At 37.9% G+C, this 26,206-nt stretch overlaps 1 protein-coding gene across 1 annotated transcript in view; it reads left to right on the top strand.

Moving 5' to 3' along the window:
- Positions 1 to 26,206, top strand: part of Grm1 (glutamate receptor, metabotropic 1) — a 293,031-nt gene that overhangs the window by 215,212 nt on the left and 51,613 nt on the right. Inside the window, 2 exon segments of the mRNA XM_013026957.1 lie at positions 20,210 to 20,456; positions 25,184 to 25,352. Coding sequence (XP_012882411.1) covers positions 20,210 to 20,456; positions 25,184 to 25,352 — 416 coding nt within the window.

Raw genomic sequence — 26,206 nt, 5'->3', positions numbered from 1 at the left:
AGGATAGGTTGAAATAAAATGTTAACTGTGAGCGTGAGACCAATAGGGCAAGAAGCTACTACTATAAAATGTGTGTCACTTGTGAAGTTCAGATTCATGTAGGAGGAGAAAGTGCAAAGGGTCCAGCAACCTCATATCATAGGTCCAGGGTTCTCTGAAGATCAGAGGATCTGAGAACATTCAGGCTCAGACAGGAATGGATTTCAAGTCACTTGCTTGAAATACTCTACCAACTGTCCTGAAAATGTTGGTAAAAGTTGATCATTTTGTACCTCTTAGATTGATCTCTTGCTCAGTTCATGGCTCTAAGCATTTGTACAAGTCAAGAGAAAATGCATTAGGGTAGAAAAAAATCTGTATAGAACAAGATAATACTGTGTTTTACCCTTAATTTTTTTCTAGCTAGGAAAAAATGGTTCTTAAATAAGAAACTGTGGGAAAGGTTGTTATATAAGCCAAAGAACAGAGCCTGTGCTACTATTATACAAGTATATATAAGCATGTATTGATATATACATATCTATACATAAAATATGTGTATGAGATGTAGGCATATAATTCAAAATCTTCATGATAAATTCCTGTCATAAGCAAGAAGAGACCCAGAAAAAGACCCAAACACCTCATATGTATCAGACAAAACTGATGCCTTATTCCTTGGGTGCTGTTCACTGGTTACAGAGCAAAAGCAGGCTAAAAATTTTTTTTATCTGTAACATGAGGCACTATCCCTCTTGTAAGTGTTGAAGAAAGGTAAGCAGAGAAAAAACAGATGCCAATTTTGTCCTATTTTCTTCAAAAGGACAAAAAGAAAGCCTTCAACATGCCTATTTTTTAAGAGATCACTTGGATCAAGTGCTAAGTATCAGTGAAAGCAATGTACTCTAGCCAAAGATTGCACTTGAAGGATAGATGGCCTTAAGGTCATGGATGGGCTGAAAAAAAATAACTTCCACACTATGTGACAGCATAGAAATCAGAAAGCGTTGTGGAACAGAATAGAGACACCATCCTGCCCAACTTTCATTTCACTAGTGTGAGCATTTCTCTATCTCACAAACACTCAGAGGAGATTATCCTTATTCCCTGATGTAGTCAGTGTGGTGGTAGATTTCATGAAGGGTAGAAACCAATTGTATTCTCCATGGGGAATCATGTTATCTACGTTCTGTAGTATTCCAAGAGCTAATGAGCAATGGATATCAACCAATGAGAGGTATATTGGTTTTCTCTTGCTTAACAGATTTCCATTATTATTTTACTGTTCTGTGAGTCTTAGGTCTCAAGATTGTATGGTTCAGTGAAATCTTACTTAGCATTGGGTATGGTTCCAGGCATGAGTCTGTTCTGAGCTTAATTAGATTGTGGAATGAGTTCCATCTTTTCTACACAATGTGGATCCTTAGGTGAGCCCTAACTTTTGTGAATCGCTATGTGGTTCAACATTCTGTGATTCTGGCTACATTTTTCAGATTCTTAACTGTATTTCTTCCCTGGGTCCTCTGGTTTAGATTGGGTCCACATGGGTAATCTAAAATAATTGTCTTATTTTCAGAACTTTAATCTGAATTTCATCTGTAAAGATCCTTTGCCATGTCATATAATATTCATAAGTTCTAGAGAGTAGAATGTATCTCTCTGTTGGAAGTCATTCTTCCTGCTTATAAAGTTAAAAGCTATTTATCACTCCTTATCTATTTTCAGAGCATGCTGTCCTTTGAAACAAAGCAGTTTGGAAACTCCTGCCATCTGACACACATGAAATGTAGCTTCTCGGGGGAAGAAGGGCACTTACTGGTACCGAAAAGACACTGATTTGATCCAAATATGAGCTTGGTTTTGTGGGGTTTATTTAACCTTTCTTCCTCAACGTCGGTTGTTTCTCAGCTATAAGATCTCTTTTCTAGCTGACTAACATTTTACAAAGTGATTTTTAACTGGTCTATATTGCATTAGACCTAAATACTTGTCTGAACATATTACACCCCCAGCAATGCTCAAACAGATGGCCTCATTTCCTGATAATAGTGTTGGAAAATGTCGGTGCCGAATTACCTGTCATCTTTTGGTAGGACTAGACCAGGAGAAGAGCCCCAGGTTGCATGACAAGAAGCCATTCTTGTCAATGAGGATGTGTTGAGTTAGGCTCTACCTCATATGGAGGGGAGGTAGATTAGGAAACAAAATCCTTAGTCCTGAGCTAGTGATGCTTCCATCTGGGTTATCCATTCACCTGTTGCGTTTTTGCCCTGCTCAAATGAAGTCATATTCTTCTTTTCTTCCTTTTTTTCAGCATACAGTTTCCTTAAACTTTTAAAAAAATAAATTGAAGAAAAGGAAGTCATCCATGATTATTGAAAAATCCTTATTGTTTAGGCTGATCTTTTCCTTCTCCCTTTGTCTTAATTCATTCTGGGATAACTGTAAGATTTCTATCAGGAAGGGAATGGCCAGCCGCAGAGAAGAGAAATGCAGTTTTATCTGCTCCTCATTTTCAGTGCTGACATAAGGATGGGGAACTGAGGTAAAACCATTTACCAGAGGGGCTGGGCTCTGTGCTCATCTTTACTAAGATCTCCATGAAAATCATGAGGAACTCATTCGTGCTTCATGAATAGCTGAATTAAGAACTAGACATGTAATCTGTCCTGGAAATCATCATTTCTCATTGTACAAAATAAAGAATCTGGACCAGGAAAAGCTAACTTTTTTATGTATGGCCATATAACACAAACAATGTGTAAAATTTCTCATCTACTGTCTAAAAAATGAATTTCCCTCATTGATACAGATGGAGAAGCTGAGGTCAGAACAAAACTCTATGTCCTTTCTTCATACACATTTCCTCTCAGCTGGTTTCTGGTGGGTATGGAACAGTATTAGCTGAGTGGGTATGATTCTATCAGGGAAGCTATATGGTAGAAAGCACCCAGTAGATCATTACCTATATCCTCGCATACTGTTAGTGTGTTTCCATCATTTGTTTCCTACTAATAAATCACCATAAGCTTGAGAGCTTTGTGTTGACAAGCTCATTTTCTCTTAGCTCAGGTACATTCTGTAGCTCTGATGATATATGTCCAGACCTTATCCTTGCATGCCATCCTATATAAATAATTTCTCTTCATTTGAAAGTCCTTTTTCTCTTTGAAATTCACCTAAAATTTAATGAGGAAAAAAATGTCCGTTCTGCATTCTCACTGGTAAGTCAGAAGTCTTGCAGAAGTCTTGTAGATCCTATCGGCCTGCATTAGGAACAATCCAATGAAAAATCCCGTTCCTGGACTGACATTTTGCAAATGAAGTCTGCAGCCTCTTGAACTTCATTATAGCTTCATGAATATTGGAAGACTTCAAAATTTGACTGTGGTTTTGAAACTCAGCCAGGAGAGTATTAATGCCATTTGTGTTTATGTAATATCCTTTCTTGCAACTGTTTTAAAGCACCTAGCACGTTATTTTTATATATCCACAACATGCATAAGAGTTGTTAAGTAGAAGGCTTTACTCTGCTCCTTTAATAAGTAAGAGTCCTAAGAATCAATAAATTGACACAGGGACTAACGCTGCACAATACCTTAGTTAATACCTTTATGATCTGAATTTCTCCCTGAGAAAGTTGTTTCCATTACTCAAATGCATTTTTCATTTGCATCTCATTGTGTTAGCGAGTCATCGAACCTCAATTCTTCTTCAGCTGTCAATCTCAATTTCTTTGCCCCCTTTTGCTTCGTGTGCCCACCCACTTGATTTCCATCAATAACTTCTTCCTACTCCAACTCCTAGAACATGACTCTTGATCTTTAAAGTACAAGAGACTTCCAGGGTGCTCTAGGCCCTGAAAAAAAATGATTTTCCCCCATTCCATAATGGAGCAAAAGAATCTGAATTTTTTAATGTATTAAAAGTTTTAAAAGTATGCAGTGTTAACAGTAATTGAGAAAAGTGCCTCATGATCAGTTCCAGTGCAAAGAAGGGAAGTTGGAAATAGCATTTGTGAGAATTTCAGGCCAATGAACTATCTGTAGGAAATTCCAGGCCATTCATTCTGTTCAGGCTGAGTTCCCAGGAAGCAGAGCTGATGGCAGAGATTCCTTTGCTAATCATCTATTGAGGGGTGCTCTCAAGAGGAAGAAAAAGGAGAATAACGTTGAAGAATAAATAGCTAAGCAACATCTCTGCTGGAGATGGGGGATTCTCTGGAGGACAGAAGTTGGTAGGTGTGGGTAGTTATCAGCAACACTGTGGGTATCCTTCCTGGTTAAGGTGATCCTGGCAGGGTTCCAATAGTATCTACCATGTCTTTTTCTTAAGAACTGTTGTCCCTTTATCTTGGCTTTTCTGGCCAGGAATAATAACTCTTCTCCTTTGTCTAAGACATAGTCCCACCTCAAACCTACTTCAAGTATATGACTCTATACCATTTCTATGCCTCAGTTCCTTTACTAATAACTTATATGTTGCCACAGTCTCTGGGAAAACTACTCACTAATCATTTACCGAGAGAAAAATTCCTTGTCCAGAACTTTCCTATGGGAAAGTTACTCACTCTGGTGGCCATCAACTTTTCATGACTCTTTTCAAAAATTGTATTGTTAAGTAATTGAAAAAGAGGTTACAATTCCATAGGTCAGGTTATTAGAACCATGCATATTGACCAATATCACCCCTTTCACTATTCTTCCCCTCCCATCCCGACCCTCAAGTTACATCGTTCAATTTTACATGGTGTTCCTGAATATACTAACTGTGTTTGCCCTCCCTCCCTGCCTCTGTTCTTATGCCCCACCCCCATCACACATACTTTGGCATCCTTCCAAAACATGTTTCCACTTCCAACCCAGGGTTTCCTATTCCTGTTGAACTTATTTATCACACCCTACCCCTATTTCTAGGAAGGACTTCTGGGTTGCATAACTCCAAGGATGGCATCTCATCATCATCATCATCATCAACATCATCATTATGATGTTCTCTAAGAATGGCTCTCCTAGAAAAGCTTTTGCTTTATGTTTTTCTAGTACTGATATTTCTACTCCTCTTTCTGCTTTAATTAAGACAGAAAGATGGTAAAATTATAAGAGGTCATCAAATGTTCTCATATGTCTGACTAATAAAGGAATTTAATGCTTCAATAAAAAGACTTTACTGAGGAGAGCCATTTCTACAATCTTCATGATACAAAGCTAGCAATCTTCATTAAATCACATATGGAAACTAAGGGACACATATATTAAGCAGCTTCATAGTTCCTGGGATTGCTGCCTGAACACGACTTGGCCTCCTATAGATTTTGAGGTCTGTATGTTATGGCAGAAATTCAGAGGTATTGCTTTCAGCTACTTCCCTGGCAAGAATTTCCTGTTCTAAAGATGCAGCACGAACATATGCATGGTAAAGCAGACTTACGCCTTGTGTTTATTTACCACAAAATTCCAAAGGTAGAAAGATACATCTATAGCTCTTTGAAAATAATTTGATAAAATAAATGTTATCACCATCAATGTTGTGGCAACAGACAGGGCTACACCATGTGCGAAAGAAAAAAATGATTACTCCTTTAAAAAAATGATTACTCCTTGTTGAGGAGGCATATATTTATTTTAAAAAATGGTAGTATCCAGGGTGGGTCAGAATGTGGTGACATGGGCACTTAAATGTTGCAGCTGATAGTCATCAGAATGGTATTGGTTTCCTGGATGAAAATGTTTCAATATGCGTTAAAAGTCTAAAGAAACCTCTTCATTGAGAAATTTTACAACAAGGGATTTATAACTGGGTAACAAATTTTTTTTGTCAAGGAGATGATCAGCCTCTCAAGGATAGAAATGTGTGTACAAACAAAGGAAAAAAAAAACTCAACTAGAGTCCTAGCCTCTAAAAGGACAAATTTAGGTCAATTTTGGAAGATAATAGACTCATTTTGGAGGGCTGAATCAAGTATAGTTCTTTTTCAACGATGATCAGACTCAAATTCACAGATTCTTAAGTCTAGGATTGGCTAAACATGAGCAAGACTAATGGGGTTAAAACTAGTTTTGTCTAGAAAGTTTAGGCCTCACGAGTCTTTTTATGTGCCTTCACCCATCCTGCTTCAACTTTCAATGTAATTTGAGTCCAAATCCTAAATATGTTAACTTTATTTTTGTAGTTCATCTGTCTTCCTTGGGAAGAAGTAGTATATATCTGAGGCTTACAGAAAGACTTATGAGTTCGTGGGCATTTTTTTTTTGTCAGTCGTGGGGCTTGAACTCTGGGCCTGGGCGCTATCCCTCAGCTCTTCAGCTCAAAGCAAGCAGTCTACCGACTTGAGCTACAGTGCCACTTCTGGTTTTCTGGTGGTTTATTGGAGATAGGAGTCTCACGGTCTTTCCTGCCCGGGCTGGCTTTGAACCATGATCCTCAGATCTCAGCCTCCTGTGTCGCTAGGATTACAGGCTTGAGCCACCAGCGCCCAGCTGCGTATTCTTAATAGTCATAGTAGGCCAGGTACAGCCTAAAGGACTAGGATTAAAAAATAATGTTTATCATAATCAAGAAGGAGCCTGAACAATAAGAATTCAAATATGAAGCCCTTTCACTCACTGCTTAAAGTTCAACAAATACTGGCTTTTACTATTATTATCTTTCCTAACCCTGTTTCTAAAAGCTCAGCTTTTAGAAATGAGCCAGTGGCTCATGCCTATAATCCTAGCTACTTAGGAGGCTGAGATCTGAGAATCATGGTTTGAAGCCAACACATGCAAGAAAGTTCATAAGACACTTATTCCCCATTAACACCAAAAAAATCTAGAAGCTCAAGTAATAGAGTGCTAGCCCTAAGCCAAAAGAGCTCAAAGATTACCCTAAAGCCCTGAGGGGTTTTTTCCCTAATGCATTTATGTATTTATTTATTTATTTAAACCTGCTCTGAGTTGTCCCAGACAGGTTTACTGACAACGTCTTTCTTTTTTTTCTAGCATCTCTTAAGCACCTGGATCAGCAGTAACAACAACAACAACAAAAGCTTACCTCCTTCCTGTTCCACTCACTAGCTCTCTTCTGTTGTGTACCTCTCAATATGCATGCGCCTTAAGAGTCCCTTCAGCTTCTTCCCCCTTTCCTCAGCCCTTGTCTCACTCTTGATTTGTAACAAATTAAGTCCAACCTCTGCCGTGAAGCTCATCTGGGAGGCTGAGTGGCACATTCCTTTCCTATAGATGGGAACACATTTTGACTCTTTATTGTATGAAAACAGCACAGTTAGACATATGGATTGTGTTCTATGTACGACCAACTGGGCAGTTCTCAAGCTAGAATTACAATCACTGCTGTGTGACATTCCTTCTTCTCTTGAATAACTGCAGCAAATGATCTAGCAGTTTCACTTTAATTTTACCCTTAAAGTTGTTAGAAGTTCCTATTATTCTAGGTACTGATATCCTCAGTCCATCAGAGAACGGAACACATAGGAAACAATTCTCTTCCAGCTACACTCAGTTCACAACATAATTTCTTCCTTAAAGTGCCTTAAAAACATTCTTACTGCTTCAGCCTGAAATAATTTTTCTTCCATCTTTACACAACTCCTTGTCTTACTTCTACAATTAAGGGCTCCTAATTTGACTAACCCATTAAATAGGCACTTCATTTCATATTGCAATTTTTATTCAATAATCTCCAGTGATAGCTTATCGTCATCATATCAGATTTCCTTGTGAATGTTGTTGTTAAATTTATTATTGTCATTGTGAGCAACAATCAAGCCTTTTTAGATTTATCCTGTTCATCTTTTTTTTAATTTAATTTAATTTTATTTGTGAACATACTGTACAGAGGGGTTACAATTACATGGGCAGGATAATGCGTACATTTCTTACCAAGCATTGCAGCCTCCTCCTTTTGTTTACCCTTCACATCCCTTCCTGTTAGTCTTTACCTAAGAGCCCAATTGTGATCATGTAGACAATTGTCTTCCAGCATTCACTACTGTGGGAAGACAAGCAAGGTATGCTTAGCATCACAGGTAGAGTCTACTCTGATCCTGGTTGTGCAGTTGGCAGTGGAATCTGAGAAAGTATTGGGATGGATTTTTGGCAGTACAATTGCCCTTAGCTATCCTTTGCTTTTGTATCACAAGCTGCTCTATTACTGGCATCACAAAAGCAGTGAACAGTAGGAAGCCATGGACAATAGGAACTCACACTAAACCACATTATCCTTTGGCATACAACTAGGCCTTTCCTCTCAGCTGATAGAACTTGAATGAAATCCAAGGATTTTTGTATGCTACTCATTTATGAGAGCAATTGCAGACATACCTGATGTAGCAATTCAACAGATTTTATGGCAAAGGGAAATTGTTGCCTTCACTTTAGAGTTCTGTGAACTTTCAGGGTACACAGCTTCAGAAATCAATGCCAGGTATGTTCTTAAAGAAGAAGCTGTTAAAGGCCTTCCTATTGATTAGAGACAGGTGTCACATTTGATCAATGTGGAAGGCAAATACATACCAATTGTTTATCTGCTTCTCCTTTTTTCAAATATTTCTAAGACGGACAGGGTGAAAATGAGCCCTTGATGCCAGGGCTCATTTCTCTGCATCCTGACAATTCAATTGCTTTCTTGTCCATACAGAAGAGTAGAGTTCATCTCTGTTCCTGTCCTTTGGTTCCTAGCTGTGTAAGAAACCACGACAGAGGAGCCAATGCATACCTCCAACCTCAGTTACTATGTCGAAACACATCAACATTCCCTTGTATTAAGTTCACGGGGATAATGCTTCAAAGAAGCCCCTAAGTAATATAGCCCCTTGACTATACAAATTCAAGTCATGTGCAAGGATAGGTACATATGATTAAAAACAATATTTGTATTATCATCCAATTTTGTACCCAGAGCCAGGAATTCCTCAAATAATGGAGTTTGGTTTAAATCCATAACAATGTGAAGTTTTTATATTAACTTAGTTATCCACTGTTTATTTCTTCAAACTAGCCATAGTCATAACTAACAAAGTCAGGCATAGAATTGAGAATACTATTTTTCAGAAGTGAATTTCTTTCTAGGTGACTGACTTTCATCTTCGAATTTAACCTTCTCTATGCAGAATGAATGCAGCATCTACATAAAAGAGCCATAAAAGTAACTCAGCATCTATCTCCATATCACTCATGAAAAATAAATCATGACAACCAAATCATGTGATAAAATGCTTATCATTCCTGCCTTCTTAATTATGAATCTTGACGATTTGCCTTCTCTTGTCTACATGTTCTCTCTAGAATTGGCTCCTTGTTTATTGAGACAAACAAATACATTGGAGAGAAGTGGGTAATTTGAATTCCAAATACTAGCTGAAAACAATTTTCTTATTAGAAAAAAATGGGGGCACTAAAATGAAAAAGGAGAAGAATAGCTAAAGAACCACTTTGACACATTTATGTTTTTCTTACAAGCTGATCTAAGAAAAACAAGAAGCCAACAGGAAAACTCTGGACACGACCAATTAGTATTCCAGTAACACTGAATTATAAGAAAGCAACGTTTCCTCCAAACACTACCAAAGTTCCACAGTCAACAGAAACAGTGCCCCACAGATGGTAAATTCCCTATGTTCTGAAACCATATTATTTTGAAGAGTATGTTTTCATCATTCTGAACCAGGTCAGTTGGCAAAGACTTGCCTCTAACAATGTAGTTACCTTCATTACAGGCATTGAGTGCGGGTGTTTCTTGAATGGATTCCTTGAGGCAACCTAGAACCTCTTTATAATTGTTTCTTTTTATCCAGTGCACCCTCCATTCATAATAACAGCCATGACCCTATGACTTACTAAAGGGCTATTTGTTTAATTTGATCACTAATTTAGCCTTCTGTGTGTAGCTACCCCCTAAAAAAGAAAGGACCCTTCAAACTTCCCCAAAACACAATCCACAACTGCATGTAGAAAGAATGACCAGGAGGCAGTATGAGAACTTATATGGGTCATAGAATAGAGAATACTGATAGTCAGAGGTGAGTTCCTTTCCAATGATTCTTGTCTTTGATTTTAACCTTCTCTAATGCAGTGATAAATGGGGCATCTATATAAAAGAGCCAAAAATAATTCTGCACATCATTCATGAGAAATAAATCATGACAACCTCATCATGTGATAAAACATTGCAGAACATCTCTTTATAGATTATCTATGACCTGCTACCAGGGGCAAATTTCACTTTGTACACACAACCATTTATTAACATAGTCACAAATACAGCATCTGTTCTACTGAGTGTAGCATCACTATGTGGCTACAACTAAGCAAGAGACACAGAAGCAGAGTACTGAACACTTAGCATTCTAGCCCAACAGGCTAGGTATTAATCTGGCAATCAGCCAACTGGGTGACCTTGGATATGTCAATGATTTGAAAGACTCAGTAATCTGAGGAAAGTTAATATCACTCATCCATTAGTCCTCATGAGGGGAATAAGATGGTACATAGAAACTACTTAAGTTCTGCTGTGTAGAGAAAATGAGATAAGGTTATCTCTTACTGATTCTGGCCTAAATGAAATTTGTGTTTTAGAACTCTCAAAAAATTGTTATAAAAATAGTGTACATAGTTCTTATATATTTTGCCCTTCCTTCCCTTTCTTTTCTTTCCCTTCCTTTACTCTCTGCCTCTCTCCCTCCCTCCCTCCTCCCTTCCTTCTTTCCTTCCTTCCTTCCTTCCTTCCTTCCTTCCTTCCTTCCTTCCTTCCTTCCTTCCTTCCTTCTTTCCTTCCTTCCTTCCTTCCTTCTTTCCTTCCTTCCTTCCTTCCTTCCTTCCTTCCTTCCTTCCTTCCTTCCTTCCTTCCATCCTTCCTTTCTGTAGCGGATGTAGTTTGAAAGTAAATAATGGTGGTACCAATGGTGGGAAACAAAGTTAGAGCTGAAGGGAGGGAGGGAGACAAGCTGGAGTCTCTGCTTAGGGTCTTAACTGGGAGTAGATTTTGGTCTGGTTCTTCTGCATGAGTTTATCTGGTCTGGGAAAGAGGATCAGGTGGGAGTATTAGTGAACCAAAGCACTCTGGGACCTCCAGATACAGATACCTGTCTACTTAGACCTAACTCTTTCTTATTTGATCACTTATTTATATCATTATGGGCGTGTGTTTGTTTTTTGTTTGTTTGTTTGTTTTTGTGTGGGTCATGGGGCTTGAACTTTGGGCCTGGGCGCTGTCCCTCAGCTGTTCAGCTCAAGGATAGCACTCTACCACTTGACCCACAGCGCCACTTCTGGTTTTCTGGTGGTTTATTGGAGATAAGAGTTTCACGGTCTTTCCTGCTCCGGCTGGCTTTGAACTTCAATCCTCAGATCTCAGCCTCCTGAGTAGCTAGATTATAGGCGTGAGCCACCAGTGCCAGGCGGACATATATTTTATACATTGGGTTAAAATCCATACTAAAGTTTTCATTTTGTTGCTGAAATCATGTTGACTTTTTTTCTGAGGTTATTAGAAACTAATATCTGGGTGTTAGGTGTGCTTATGGTTCTGCAGTGTTGTGGTTTCAGTGGATAGAATCAGGAAATACACACACTAGCCCACATGTAAACATTTCTTCATAAACACAGCTGTCTCTAGCTGTAGATGAATATACCATGGCTTTTTGATATGACATTTGCTTTGCTCATCATCTCTCAACTTCTGTCAATTCAGTATTGTTATCACAAACCCATTACAGAGCAACTTGACCTACTAGAGTGCCTATCTAAGATTTCTGAGTTTAAGTGTAACATGTTTGAGTAAGCTCTGAGACCCTCCCTCAAGATGATTCTTCTTATTCTAGAGTTATTATTAGCTTTCTTGTCTCTGTAAATTTCCTCCTTGGTCTGAGCGGGTTAGCTGACATATCTTAACTGGTCAGAATGAAGTCTAGACCCTACAAGTTTCCTTAATAAATTCTGCCAAGAGTTCCTTGCTACATGCTCTTAGCTACCTTTGTCTTAGAAGCTAGTCGTAATTTCTGTGAGAGATATTGAGCATAGTCTCACTAGCCATGGACTTTTACAGCTCTCCTAGGATGTTGAAGTTTGATTCAGTAAAAAAACTGCTGTTGGGAGACCATGAGTAATTGATAACATGGCACTCATAAAATCACCACACTGGTGATATAGAGACAGAGGGTGTTATAGTCTACCAGGGCAGATAAATCCACTGACACTGCAAAATATCATGAAATACTTACCTAGGAAAAGGAATCTAAGATGAATAGCGAAGATACAATATATCATTCCTAGGTAATACAGGCATATAATAAACCATATAGCTTCTATTTAAACCCCAAAGTGTGTCCATACTTACATTTCATCTGTAAAGCATATTATTAACTCCAGGATAAAGGACAAAGGGCTATAAATCCAGTACTATATTTCAAAGTAATATTTTTATGTATAAAATTCTTTGAAGTTATAAATACTATATGTTATTATGTCAAAAAGTCAATCACAGAAGTAGTGTTACAATGCTAGTAACATTTAAATTTTTATGATTACATTTTTATAACAAACATAGCTCTATACCAGTTATGAGTTGTTACATTAGACCTTAAATAAACTAAGTGAAAGACAAGCAGAATTTTTTTTTACCAGTAGCTCACACAGCATTTCTGTAAAATCCACTGTTACTAGCTCAGCCTATATCCCTGAAGTGTGAAACTAGAGAGACCAAAAAGAACAGAGCATTAATGAGAGCTCAGAGAACCATCATAACAATAAACCATGAACTCCTTGTATAGGTAAGAAGAACACTTCCTTCCTATCACCTATAAAAAATAAATATGGCAGGGCAGGCATTCACCTGCCTCTTCAAATGGGAATAAAGCCAAAGAGGAAGGTCTTGAAATGGATTCTGACCCAGCAGGTTGTTGATTAAGGAGCTGGTTCCTGATGAATTTTAACAACCAACTTTCTTCACACTCAGCTTAAGCTGCCAGCTCTTTGTAATGTACTCCATCTCTAACAATTACCTGCCAAATGCTTACCACAGACTGGCAAAGATTAGTTACTCCAGGGAGAGTGGTTTATAACTCTAGGATGCAATTTTGTGCCAGACCAGTAATAAAAGCAAAGGCCCACAGCAGGCTGCTCTTGCTTTCTCTCTTTAGAGAAACACAGATCCCTACAGATCAACTGATTGTTCCCAACCCATCCTCAGAGCACATAAACATACCAGTGATGGTCCCTATTTGCTTTACATACACCATAATTTCTGGAAATATGAATTAGTTAAATGCAATTGTATTGTCAAGAAACTGTGGCTTCCTATATATCATTATCTATTTGCAGGAGCCTACTGTTTTTGTGAACATAACAGGGTAAATTTTATCTTAACAATAGATTATGATGCTGTACTCAGGAAATGCCTGCATTGTTCACATATGTTAAGACCAGGTGGGATTGAGCAATAGAAATTCAACTAATAATGTGATAATAACATAGGCTTGATTAAATGATCCTTCCTTTCTTCTCTTTCATCCTACACAGGAGTTCATTTACATTTTAATAAACTGAATAGAAAATAAAGGGAGGTTCATATTTTTCTGTGATGTGAGCCCAGAGAATCCTGTAGGGAAAGAGGAAAATGTAATGTTAGAGGGAAACAAAAACTTCACAGATGCTAGAGCTGAATATGATTGAGCCTACACAGTTCTGAATCAAATCACAAATTCACCCTCGAGAAGTATAAAGAGAATTTAGAAGCTTGGGCCTTCAAGCAAAATTGTGGGCATTGTCCTTGGAAGTTATTATGAAAAAAAATGGCCTGATTAATCTTCCTTCAATAAATCTTAATACTTGAGCAATTTAAAAGAATACAAATTTCATTTTCTTAGCTTGGCATGTTAACAATATAAAATAATTACAGCCCTTTCTATTTTAATCTGTATGACATTCTATAAAATTAAGTATCAAATACATAACGCTGTCAGATAAATGAGACAGCAGGACAGCTATAAATGCCAATAGATCAAAGAAATATATTCTTCAGGGACAATCATGCTTAGCTTAGTGTTTTCCAGAATTCTTTCTTGCTTTATGGTGACATAGAATAATACTTGGTGTGTGTGTGTGTGTGTGTGTGTGTGTGTGTGTGTGTGTGTTTTGTTGGTCATGGGGCTTGAACTCTGGGCCTGAGCGCTGTCCCTCAGCTCTTCAGCTCAAGGCTAGTGCTCTGCCACTTGAGACACAGCACCACTTCTGGTTTTCTGGTGGTTAATTGGAGATGAGTCTTGTAGACTTTCCTGCTGGTGCTGGCTTTGAACCGCGATCCTCAGATCTCAGCCTCCTGAGTAGCTAGGATTACAGACATGAGCCACTGGCACCTGGTATGTTTTATTTAAGTTGAAGTTCATTGAACCTACATCCATGATGACAGAGTTGTAATAGGAAAATAAGAAAGCCTTAATTTAATCTATTGTCTCTATTTGTGAACTCTGAACATTCAAACTGAGACAATATCATATATAAATGAAGGGTATTAACATTAAGTTGGTTATTTTTGCTAACAAATCTCAGATGTTGTTTGTAATGGGACCTTTCCAGTTGGACAAAGTTGATGCATACATGGCATGCATGTATGCAAAGAACTACACATAATTATTGCCACTGTGCTTGAAAGCTACAGCAGCTCCAATATAGAACCACTGGGATTTTATTGGACCAGTCAATATACCTCTTTCCCAATCTTGCACCTAAAGAAGAAGTAGAGAAGGGAGAAAACACCTATAAATACCAGATTGATTACTAATGTTAATGTACATAGACCATTCAAAACCATGCGTGAATAAAATTATAAGTGAATTTGGGCATGGGGCCTCTATGGTAAGACCTTGTCTCTAGTAAAATATAATCTAATTAATTAACTAAGCCAACTTTCAGGCTATAAGACTGGCATACAAATATCAATATAATTTCCCTATGCTGGTAACAGATATTTTTTTAAAAATGCAAAATACATCAATCATAGTAGCACACACACACACACAAATCAAATACTTGGTGTCTGTGCCCCCAAAGCTAAAAAATATTACCAAGAGCCAGGGGCTGGTGGCTCATGCCTATAATCCTAACTACTCAGAAGGCTGAGATCTGAGGATCATGGTTTAAAGCCAGCACCAGCAGGAAAGTCCATGAGACTCTTATTTCCAATAAACCACCAGAAAACCAGAACTGGTGCTGTGGCTCAAGTGGTAGAGTGCTAGCCTTGAGCTGAAGAGCTGAGGGACAGTGCCCAGGCCCAGCGTTCAAGCCCTACAACCAACTAAATATATATATATATATATATATAATTTATGTTAATATATATAAAACCAACATAAATTAAGGTGGCTGTTATTAATGAACATCTTTTTCTGGAAACTTTTGATATCACTGCTGCCTTGATGGAAGTTATGAAGTTATATGTGTGTGTGTGTGAAATTTTATTGACTCATAGCAAAATGTTTGGCACTGTTCTATAAGTGATTAAACCTAAATGAAAAGTCTTTAAATTAGGAAAAAGTGACAACATTTAAATTGGCTGGGGATAAGGATTAGGTACATACCCTCAAATGACAATGAAATGCTTGATCACAAAACTGGATAGACAAGCCTGTCTCATCAGTGGTACGTACAGCTCACTTTTGTTACAGGCAAGAATCTGTGCTGAGCACCTGCCTCCAAACAAAAATGACAGTTGTGCTGAGCATTTTCAGTTTCTTTCTCTCAATCTACCAGTAACCCACATCATGTCTTTTCTCATCAGGTAAGAAATAAACCAGAGTTTTTGTTTATGTTGTTATTTCCGGATCCCAAACCCAAGCTCCGGGAGTTCCATAAGGCAGGAAGACACATGTTGAAGGGCAGGCAGAGAAAGGAGGTTTATTAAATGACATGAATGCCATGAGAAAACCCTTCCGCCCATCTTCAGTCATCATCCAGTGTACATACATCAGCTACAGATTTAAATAGACAAAGAATGAGGGGCAGGGGTTGAGAGTATGCAGTGAAACAAATCAGTGTCCAGAAGTGGTCATGTAGCAAGAGGAGGTATCAGAGGGGGTCTCGATCTCACCATTGCTCAGAATGACTCCTGGCAAATAGTCTCATCTCCTATCTACTCCTTCCTGGATTCCAAGATGGCTACCAAACGACTCTAAGAGTCAATGGTTCTGGGCAAAGGAATGAGATACAAAATGGCTGCCTAGCTTTCATCCTCCTTTCAGATGTGCCCCAGGAAGTAACATTTCTCAGCAAAAAAATAAAATAAAATAAATGGTTTTTAAGCAGCAGTTACAAGAAGAGTGGTCAAAGTGAGTCCCTTAAGGAAGAATCATGAAGTGAAGAGACAGATTTCTCTGCCAGCTATAGCTTGAGTTCTCTGTGCTTTGGTCTTGTTAATATTATGGAAGCAGAAGAATTGAACCTATATGATCCTATGTGGATTGAAACCGATAATTCGTGTGAATGCTTGTTCCAACTACCAAGAATTTGACATTGGAGGAGCAATATATAGAAAATTAAAGGATAATAAGTTCTTCCCAAAGAAAATCTGATCTATTTGTATTCTTAGCACTGAAGCCCAACAGGTCAAGACCCTTGTCCAAGTTCCATGGCTTTTTGGAAATAGACCATTGGCAGACAAAGGCAGAAGTACATCTAGATCCCAGCTGCTTGGTGGTTAGACCAGAGTGCTCTCTGCTGAGTAGTTGTGAATGGCATAGGATGGAGTTGCTGATCTTTCTCTCAGCCACTATGTAGATCCTGTCACAGAGGAGTCCCTGCCTTTTCCTACCTCCACGCAAACACTGTGTCCTGCTTCCTTCGGGGAGCAATTTATAGCCCTTGTTGTGCTTTTGTAACAAAAACAAGACTACTATTTAGAGTTGAGGTAGTTGTTTTCACAATCCATTGTGAAGCAGTCAGGCAGGTGTTCTCTTGGAGGTAAATAAACACAGTCAACCTCAATTATTTGATTCCATTTAGTATATTAGAAAAGGTAACGGTTTAATGATACCCTAGCGGTCCATAATAGTAAATGCACCATAGTAAAAGAATTACAGAATCTCTTTTTCACTAATAACTCTTGAAACTAGTATCATGAAAAGTCACTAAACCCCAGGGAGTCAAAGCGTTTCCACCTTTGTCCAAGTGACAATGCCATTGGTTTTCAGTTCTTTATTCACTGATCATAAAAATAAAAGCTATTTTGAGGACAAGGGAAGCTGCAACATTCCCAAATGGCAATTCATTAACATGAGCCAGCCTAGCTGAGACTGGGTAGCAGCTGAAGAGAGAGTTCTGCGAAGGGTTGATGCCTTTGTATGTGCAGAGCCAGGGAGAAGGAAATGAAACTTCAGACTGACACAAACACTCAAGCTATTTGTATTTATTTTGGAAGAATGTGAGCAATTACCTTGTCAACATGTGCCTAGGCTTTTGGCTCCTTGTAAGACAAATACTGAGAGGCTAGTCTTCTTTGTCATAGTTTTCTGTTGATAGATTGGGTTCCAGTACTCCTAGTTAGTAAGGACAGCTGTGCAGATCTGGAATGATCCCAGAGAAGGAAACAAAACCAGGCTTGGCAAAGACACCAGTGCACAGCAAGATGCCCCTGTCTACTGCCTTCAGGAAAGAGCCTCTTCTGTAGATTCCTATCTCTGCCTTAGGCAGAAAGAACAAGCATCAGGAAGGCATTTTGGATCCTACTTATGACACACTCCTCTCAGCTGGTAAATGGTTAGATTAATATCTATTTGGCAGGATAATGGTGAGCCTGTGATCTCATTTATTCAGTGCTATATGTAGCTAATTCTCAAATACTAGCTGTTACTAGTACTAAAGATATTTGCTATTAAAATCAAGTAAATATTGGTGAAACATCAATAAAAACACTTTCTACTGCTCGTTTACATGCATGCATATGTGTGCATATATTTGCATGCATGCATCTGAAAATTGCCCATAATAACATCTGTAGATAATAGAGGGTACACGGCTCATGAGGCAGGTATTAGTTGGCGCTGTTCACTCCTGTGTTGTGGAATACTTATTATTATCAATCACTTTTACTCTGAAAAGTGATTCAGTTACATAATCATCCTAATAAGGATCAAAAAGAAAACATGAATCTCACAGGAATTGCTACCTTAGTGCTGATGAATGAAGTGGTAACTAGACAACCACTGCAAAGACATTGGTACTTGGAACGCCAACCTTCACTTTTTGTTTGTTAATATCTTAAATAAATAATAGCTATCAGAACAAGAACAGAAAACTCATGGTCATAAGGCTTATCTCTAACAAGGAATTTTCCATTTGTTACTGAACATTATGTGTTTATTTTTCTTGATCCTGTTATTGATTATAGTTGCTACAACTTCAGTTGATGGTGTTAGTATTAGCTAGGAAGATGTAAATGAAAGGCTCACAACAGAATATCCCATCTACTACCACCCCTCTCTTCCTCTTCCTCACCTTCCTCATTTCTCCTCCCTCAGCCATCTCTCCCTTCTTCCCTCCTTGGAAATTTCTCTAATTCTACTATCTTTAATATCTATCTGCAGCATTTGGGCACTTACAGAGTCACATAGTTGTGCTTGCTTAAAACTTATGAGACAGATGGCACTAATTTACCTGTTTTAATTATACTAAGTGTGGAAATGTTGGCAAAGGAAACAAACATTAGGAGCCAGGGATTCTGCCTGACAAACATAAAGTTAACCTGTGTTAATGACATTGCAATTTTGGCAAAGAGCTGCTGGATCTTTGCTTTTTGTCTTATGTAAGTTTCTATGTTTATTCTGTATGACATGACTACAATATACTTTTTCTCATTTTCATCTTTTTATATCTCATTTCATCCTGGAAAACTTCCTTTCAGCCTGAAAAATATTACTTCAGTAAATTACAATTTTAACCATGATGTATAGCAATGGTGGCAGACAGATTTGGTTTTGAATCCTTTATCCCCTCTGACCCAGCTTGAATAATTCTGAGTCTTATTCTTAGGGTGATTGTATATATAACTTTTCACATTTTTTGACTTTGTCTAAATAGATCATGCCTTCAATAAAATTCTTTAGAAATGTCTATTTCCATCCCAAGCTCAACATCAAAGCCCAAATTCTTTACCATTCCTTCTAAAGACGCCATTATCTCCACCTTCTTGAAATCCCTTTGCTGTCTATTGAACCATATAGGCTGGAGAAAGAGGGCAACTGGCATGGAGCTTAAAGATCCTCTTGCTCTTAATCTCAGAAGTGGATGAATTTGCCCACTTTCCTGGCCTTTTTGAATGCACATGACAGAGACCCCTCAGCATCAGTCAAGTGGACAAAGGAAAGCCTACCACAGAGCACCAAGTCACTGAAACTAAGCTCAAAGTCTCAAAATTATGTAATGGGATAACTACATCTAATTTCCAAGCTTGTTCCACATATTGGGTCCATATATGAGTCCTAAATTTTGGCTTCCAACATGGTGCTTAAATCAAATGCAATACTGTTCCTAGGAGAGAGCCAGGAAATTTTCTATTCATCTGTGGATGGATAGAAACATCCACTGGGCTTTTGAAATTCACAGGTAATAGATAAGAATAAAATTAATGTGCTGTATAACTCTTCTATCAAGAAATACTTTTCTGAATACATTCCTAATATTGAGTAAATCTGATTTAAATGCATTTCCAGGCATGTATATAAGAAGAGATTTATACTTCCTATTTTTTTCTTCCCAACTTTGAGTTTTTGTGGCATTAAAGGCGTTAAAAAAATTGTAAACTCACCAAAAGAAAATATCACAAACTGAAATTTCATGAATAATAGATTGTTTTAGAGGAAATGAAATACAAATCCTTTCCCACAACAATGAGTTATGGAAATTTTGATGTAAGTATCAGTGTACCACAAGGGAATAGGAGCTATTCCCATTGTTCCTAAAAAATGTCCTCATGCTATGAGAAAAATCCTTATTTTCACCTTTATGAAGTTTGTCCTATATCTCACAAACCATTATTGACTAGAGGAAATGAAACGCAACAAATCTATTTTCACAAAACATACGCCACAGCTGGTGCCAGGTACCAACCTCACACAAGTGGACTTGGCTTCAACTTAGTGTCCTTTTCCTTTCCTGTCAACAACCCTGAAGCGCTTGAGAATTAAACCTGCAGACCTATTCTTCATGACTGTGGCATTGGCAGTGATCCGTTCTTATTGTTTCAGGCAATGAAAGCTTAGAAGAAAACTACGTCCAGGACAGTAAGATGGGGTTTGTCATCAATGCCATCTATGCCATGGCACATGGTCTGCAGAACATGCACCATGCCCTCTGCCCTGGCCACGTGGGCCTCTGTGATGCTATGAAGCCTATCGATGGCCGTAAACTCCTGGACTTCCTCATCAAGTCCTCATTCATCGGCGTGTCTGGAGAGGAGGTGTGGTTTGACGAGAAGGGGGATGCTCCAGGAAGGTAAAGCAGTCCCTTCTATAATTGCTCTGAAAAAACAAACAAACAAACATGATCCTTCCAGGTCAGACAGTTGACAACTAGGGTTTCATTCCCACCCCCACTCCCCCCATAGTTTGGGGGTATCAAAAAGAAATTCAACCAGACAGCTAAAAGGACTGGGCTATCTCAGACAGACATTACTAAGCTCATACAATTTTTTAAACTTTTTAGAAATTCTTCTTTGGGTAAATTCTGACAGCACTTCATCCTACTGGTATCCTCAGCTACAAACTGGCCCTTCCCTTGGAAATGCCTGGTATCTCCCTACAAGATACTAAAGAGGGAATCTAACTAGTAAGACTTTCCCCAGGACCTACCTTACAATGCTATTCTGGCCATGAAATACATAGTGCACCTGATTACTACTGAGAGAACTAAGCCTTAGGCAGACATTCTCATTTCTAAGGCTAGTTTGTGATTCTGCTAAGCTGTCAACTAGAAAAAGAAAGGCAATTAGTTCCTTCATAGAATTCAGTATCTTATGACTTCCAAAGGGTAAATCAAATAAGGAGCAAAAGGAAATTAACTCTATATGTACAAATGTAAAATTCTCCTAAAGTCATTTTTCATTATAATCTATCTACCACACTTATTTTGATGCCATCAATGAGCTCAGATGTAGGTGAGGGATGAGCTTAGTGTCAAGTGTCATGTTCATGCATACAAATTTTCTCAGGAAAGGGATAATCAAAATGGTAGGAGAATTGAAACATGATGCAAGAAAAGAAGTCCTCAGTTTGACTGATGCATGGTAGAGCTATAAGCTCAGAGCCCTTATTGTCATTCAGTCTGATTCTATAGCATTACAGCTTTCTGGGAAAGCATATGTTATGTTTAAACGAAGCAACGAATCATTTAATTCTCACCACTTAAATACGTTGTAATCCTTCTTTCTCTTTACATATAAGAAACCTAAGTGTAGAGAAACTAAGTTGAAAACTGAGTTGAAATCAGATAGAGAGCAAGTCACACAGGCAATGCAATCTGACTCTGGGGCTTACAATTGTTTGCTACCTCATGCTGTTTTTAAGCTAATCCTAAAATTAGCCAAAATCGCTGGAAACTTTCTTAATATCATGGTAGAAATGCCACACTTGAAGGGATTGCATGGCTCTCAGTGATTCCCCGCACAGCTCTTCTTTTTGTGTAAGCTTCAAATTCTGCATATAGAGGATCTCTTGTGGAAGCTAAATGAATCTCTCTGTTATAATCCAGCAGCTCTAGGAAGGATGAATGATATGTCCTTGTCAACAATTAGCACAATTAACTTATAGGTTTCTTCCAAGCTGTCAGTAAGGTTGGAGAATATTTTTGATTGGAATGTGAATGGAGTGGATAAGCTTGAGAGCATAGAAGCTTAAAGACACTGAGCAACTTAGGATATGATACCAGAAGGAAGAAATGGATCTCAGATTCAGAACAGGGACCACTCACAACCCTAAACCCATTATTTTAATCCTGAGTCTCCCTGACTACCAGGTCAGATTTGCATTGTAAACCTTTCTCCCTTGTTCTCAAGTAAACATATATGATACAACTAGCATAGGGCCAAATAATTTTTTATACTCCATAAATACACATTTCCACCGTCTTCTACTGGTTAGTCAAGATACACGTGTGCATGTGCAATTTTTCAAATTGAGGTCTTGCTCCTAGCTCCTTTCTCAAGGATGCTATTTTCTTAAGGTTGGTCAGTTTCATCTGTTCAGTTCTGTTTCTACCACTTCCTCTGCTTCTAACTCCTGTTATTTATGATCTTGTTCCTTCTGTAATTATTGTAGTAAGTCATTATACAACAAAAACTTAACCCACTGAGGGGGATTAATTTATAGGAGGAGGATATTCTCAAATACACGCCATGTAAACCCTGGGATCAAAGACAAGAGTAATGTTCATTCCTTAATAGGAAATTTTGGAGGGGGAGGGGGAGGTTTTTGTTTGTTTTGTTTTTAGCAAGTCAGTATTTTCCTTTGTATCTTTTTGAATTTCTATTTTTTAACCAAACTTTAGACTTTTAAAAATGTGTTTTCATACCAAAATATTGTGAATTCCATTTGCTGAAAGCTACTGAAGTGTGAACTATTTCCCTTATGAAAGAGCAACAGATGAGGAAATGGAGATAAAAGTCTCCGGAAACTGAGTTTTACAAAGGAATATTCCACAACTGGCATCACAGCACAGCTTCATTAAAAGTATGTAAGAAAGTGGCCTTATGCAATGTGGAATAAAACACGGAGATTCAAAAAAATGAATAAAGAAAACTCACACTGCATATTCACAACAGGTTTTATAGCCATAGACTAAGTATCATCCATCACAAGATTTGTGTGCGCCATCCTCTCACAGATAATACCCATTTGGACACCACAGGGCTTCTCTGAAGGATTCTGGTAGGACTCAGGAACAAGGAAGATAATAACTCTCTATTAGCCAAAAGCCAGAAGAGCCAAAAAAAATGAAAAATGAGCTCCAGGTGCATTATTTTAACTTTTGCCTCTTGGTTTCTTTTGCTCATTGGGTAAGAAGAAACCTTTCTTATTTTTCTGACTCCCTTATTCTTCTAGGAGACAGCTATTTGTAGCTGCTCAATGTGGATATAGAGAAACCCAGAGTTACACTGCGGGTGACAGGATGCATTTGCACATTAAGAACAGGCAGAAAAGCCAATAAACAGATACTTGTTGTCTAGACAAAAAAAACTAGGCCAGATACAGCCAATAGATTGCAAAAGCCAACTTAGGCTAATGAGTAGTAGCTTCACAGGGTGCTGCACTGAGCTAGCTTATGAATCTGAATCCGGCTTAGAAAGAACTCCAAGATGTATTAATCAGGAGCCTGGGGGAAAAAGGGAAAGATGATAGCTAACGATGAGGAATATGTGCTAGTTCATTGCCCTCTATTTACTTGGGTCAAACACAAAGAACAAATAGCCATGGCTCGTCATAGCCCAGTAGGGTGAACAGAAAAGAAACCTATTGCACAGCCCTGACATAAAGAATCCCACTGCCCAGACAGTAAATTAGCACCAGGTACAGGCAAAGTTTGGGCTTAGTACCACCTGATTGTAGTGGTTAGTTTGAAGGGAATGGTGACATGGCAAGATGTTATATATATATATACATACATACATACATACATATATATATATATATATATATATATATATATATATCTCAGAGAATGCTTATGGCCGACAGACAAATGTCTATACCTAGGTATCTTCTCAAGTTTCCTATAGCAATGGAAATAAACAAAATATTTTAGTATATTCATGGAAATACAAATGAAATCATTTTGTTACATGTTATAGTCCATTTGGGCTGCTAAACAAAACATTATAAGCTGTGTGGCCTACAAGCAGTGGAAATTTGAGGGTCACAAATCAAGACGTAAGGAAGTCCAAGATCAAGGCACCAGCAGATTTGATATCTGGTGCAAACTCGCTTTCTGATTCATACATGGTACCTTCTACTTCTGTCCTTATGTGTTGGAAGGGACAAGAGAGTTTTTCAGGCTGCCTTTGTAAAGGGCACTAATCCCATTCCTAAGGGCCTTGCTCTCATGACCTTTCACCTCCCAAAATCTCTGTCTCCAAGTACCACCACTCAGGGATGAGAGTTGGGGAGAGAGCAGAATCTCAACACTGAAATTTTGAGTAGACGGAAACATCAGATCACAAGAACTATGATTTTGTTTCCATTAAAATTAATTTTTATTTTATTATTTGGGTACTGGGGATCAAAACCAAGACATTATACTTGCAAGTCAAGTACTTTGCCACTGAGCTACATCCCAGTCCCCATAATAAATTAATTCTTGACATGCCTACGTTCATAAATCTTCAAACCTATGAACCTTAAAGAGTTTAGTAACATTCTTCATTAGTATAATCCACTGTCACAATGTGAGAAGAGGCTCTGTCTCATACATTCTAACTTCAAGTCCTCTGTTCTTTCCATTAAAAATGTCTCCCTCTGACTACCCTGGAAAAGAAGAGATTTGGCCCCCAGAATACACACTGTCTACAATAAAGAGTATTTTTCTTAATATACGTTATCATTATTATTGTAGTCTTCGCTGTTGTGGTACATTTTGACATTAGAAATTATTGAGATAACTTGCACCCTTTATTTGGTTTCAAAAACTGTTTGTCCTAATGAGGAAAGATGAATTTAAATGTTACTGTGGGGGACATAAAATTCTCAACTTCCTTTCTAATTACAGGTGTCTTTCTCAGATTTCTTGCTCTATTAGCACTCATAAAATGTTCCAGGATTGGCAAAACTTCTCTTCTTTCAACCCACTACAATGAACTGAATGTAAAAAGGAAATTTGAAATGAAAGCAATCAAACTTAGATATAATATCAAGAATTTTCATTCAAGGAATAATTTAATGAACAATTATTTTAAAGAGATATTATCTAAGCATACATTTTTGAAAGATAAGCAGAAAGAAAACAATGAGAGCAATACATTCTTTAGAAAATATGGATTCTATTCAGATATAGTCTGGAAAATCAGGGGAAACATCAGAAATAAATTAGAATTTTGACAGTAGCTGGTATTGGGATATATAGTGATTCGAATGCTTATCCCTGGTCTCTTGGCTAATATCTGTTTGCCAAACTTCTTTTTGACATAATGTCCACCTCATGTAAGAAAGACTCCTTTGTTGTTTTCTTTGAAGGTATGACATCATGAATCTTCAGTACACTGAAGCTAATCGCTATGACTATGTACATGTGGGAACCTGGCATGAAGGAGTGTTGAACATTGATGATTACAAAATCCAGATGAACAAAAGTGGAATGGTGCGTTCTGTGTGCAGTGAGCCTTGCTTGAAAGGCCAGATTAAGGTAAACACCAGTGTTTTCTTGGATATTACTTATAAAGAAGTCTACTACCGGTTATTAATAGAGAGAGCCACAGGTACTCTTCTTAAACAAGAAGAGTGTGGCATGTTGACTTTAATAGACAAAAATGAGAAAAATGAAGTAAGTAAACTGGTAGATAATTGGAATTTATTTTTTATTAATAAGTTTTTCTTATTGTGAAAATACTGTACAGAAGGGTTACAATTACATGGACAAGGTAATGAGTACATTTCTTATCAAGCATTGTTGCCTCCTCCTTTGTTTCCCCTTCCCATCCCTTCCCATCTTCCTCCCACCCAGCCCCACCAAAGTTGTAAAGTTCATTTTTCAACATAACGGCTTGTACATCTCATTGTTGCAATGGTTCCACCTGTATCCCTATTTAAACGATTTGTTTTTTCCCTTCCCCTCCACAAATTATACCAACATCAAATACACTGAAAACAGGGGTTATACCCTGGAGGAGGGACATACAATGTTTTTATTACAATAATGGGCTAGAACTTTCATATAATATATGCAGCCACAAGATAAATAATTGAATGAAAAAATTGAAGCAGAGGTTAAAAATCCCAACCAATTAATGCTACTTAGTTCTAGTTCCAGCTGTTACTAACAAAAATAGTGGGGATCTGATGTACGGCATGGATTGTGAAGGATGTGTTCATTTAATTGTGAGCATCATTACCCACTGCATACATATATGAAAACTTCACATTGAACAACTTCTTAGCGAAAATCTTTTTTTTTAATTTTATTTTATTTTATTTGTGAACATGCTGTACAGAGGGGTTACAATTGCATGGGCAGGATAATGCGTACATTTCTTACCAAGC

Source organism: Dipodomys ordii, unplaced genomic scaffold (genome assembly GCF_000151885.1).
Source record: "Dipodomys ordii isolate 6190 unplaced genomic scaffold, Dord_2.0 Scaffold98, whole genome shotgun sequence".
NCBI classification, from domain to species: domain Eukaryota; kingdom Metazoa; phylum Chordata; class Mammalia; order Rodentia; family Heteromyidae; genus Dipodomys; species Dipodomys ordii.
The sequence above is the reverse complement of the archived record's forward strand: the minus strand, read 5'-3'. Positions and strand labels throughout refer to the sequence as shown.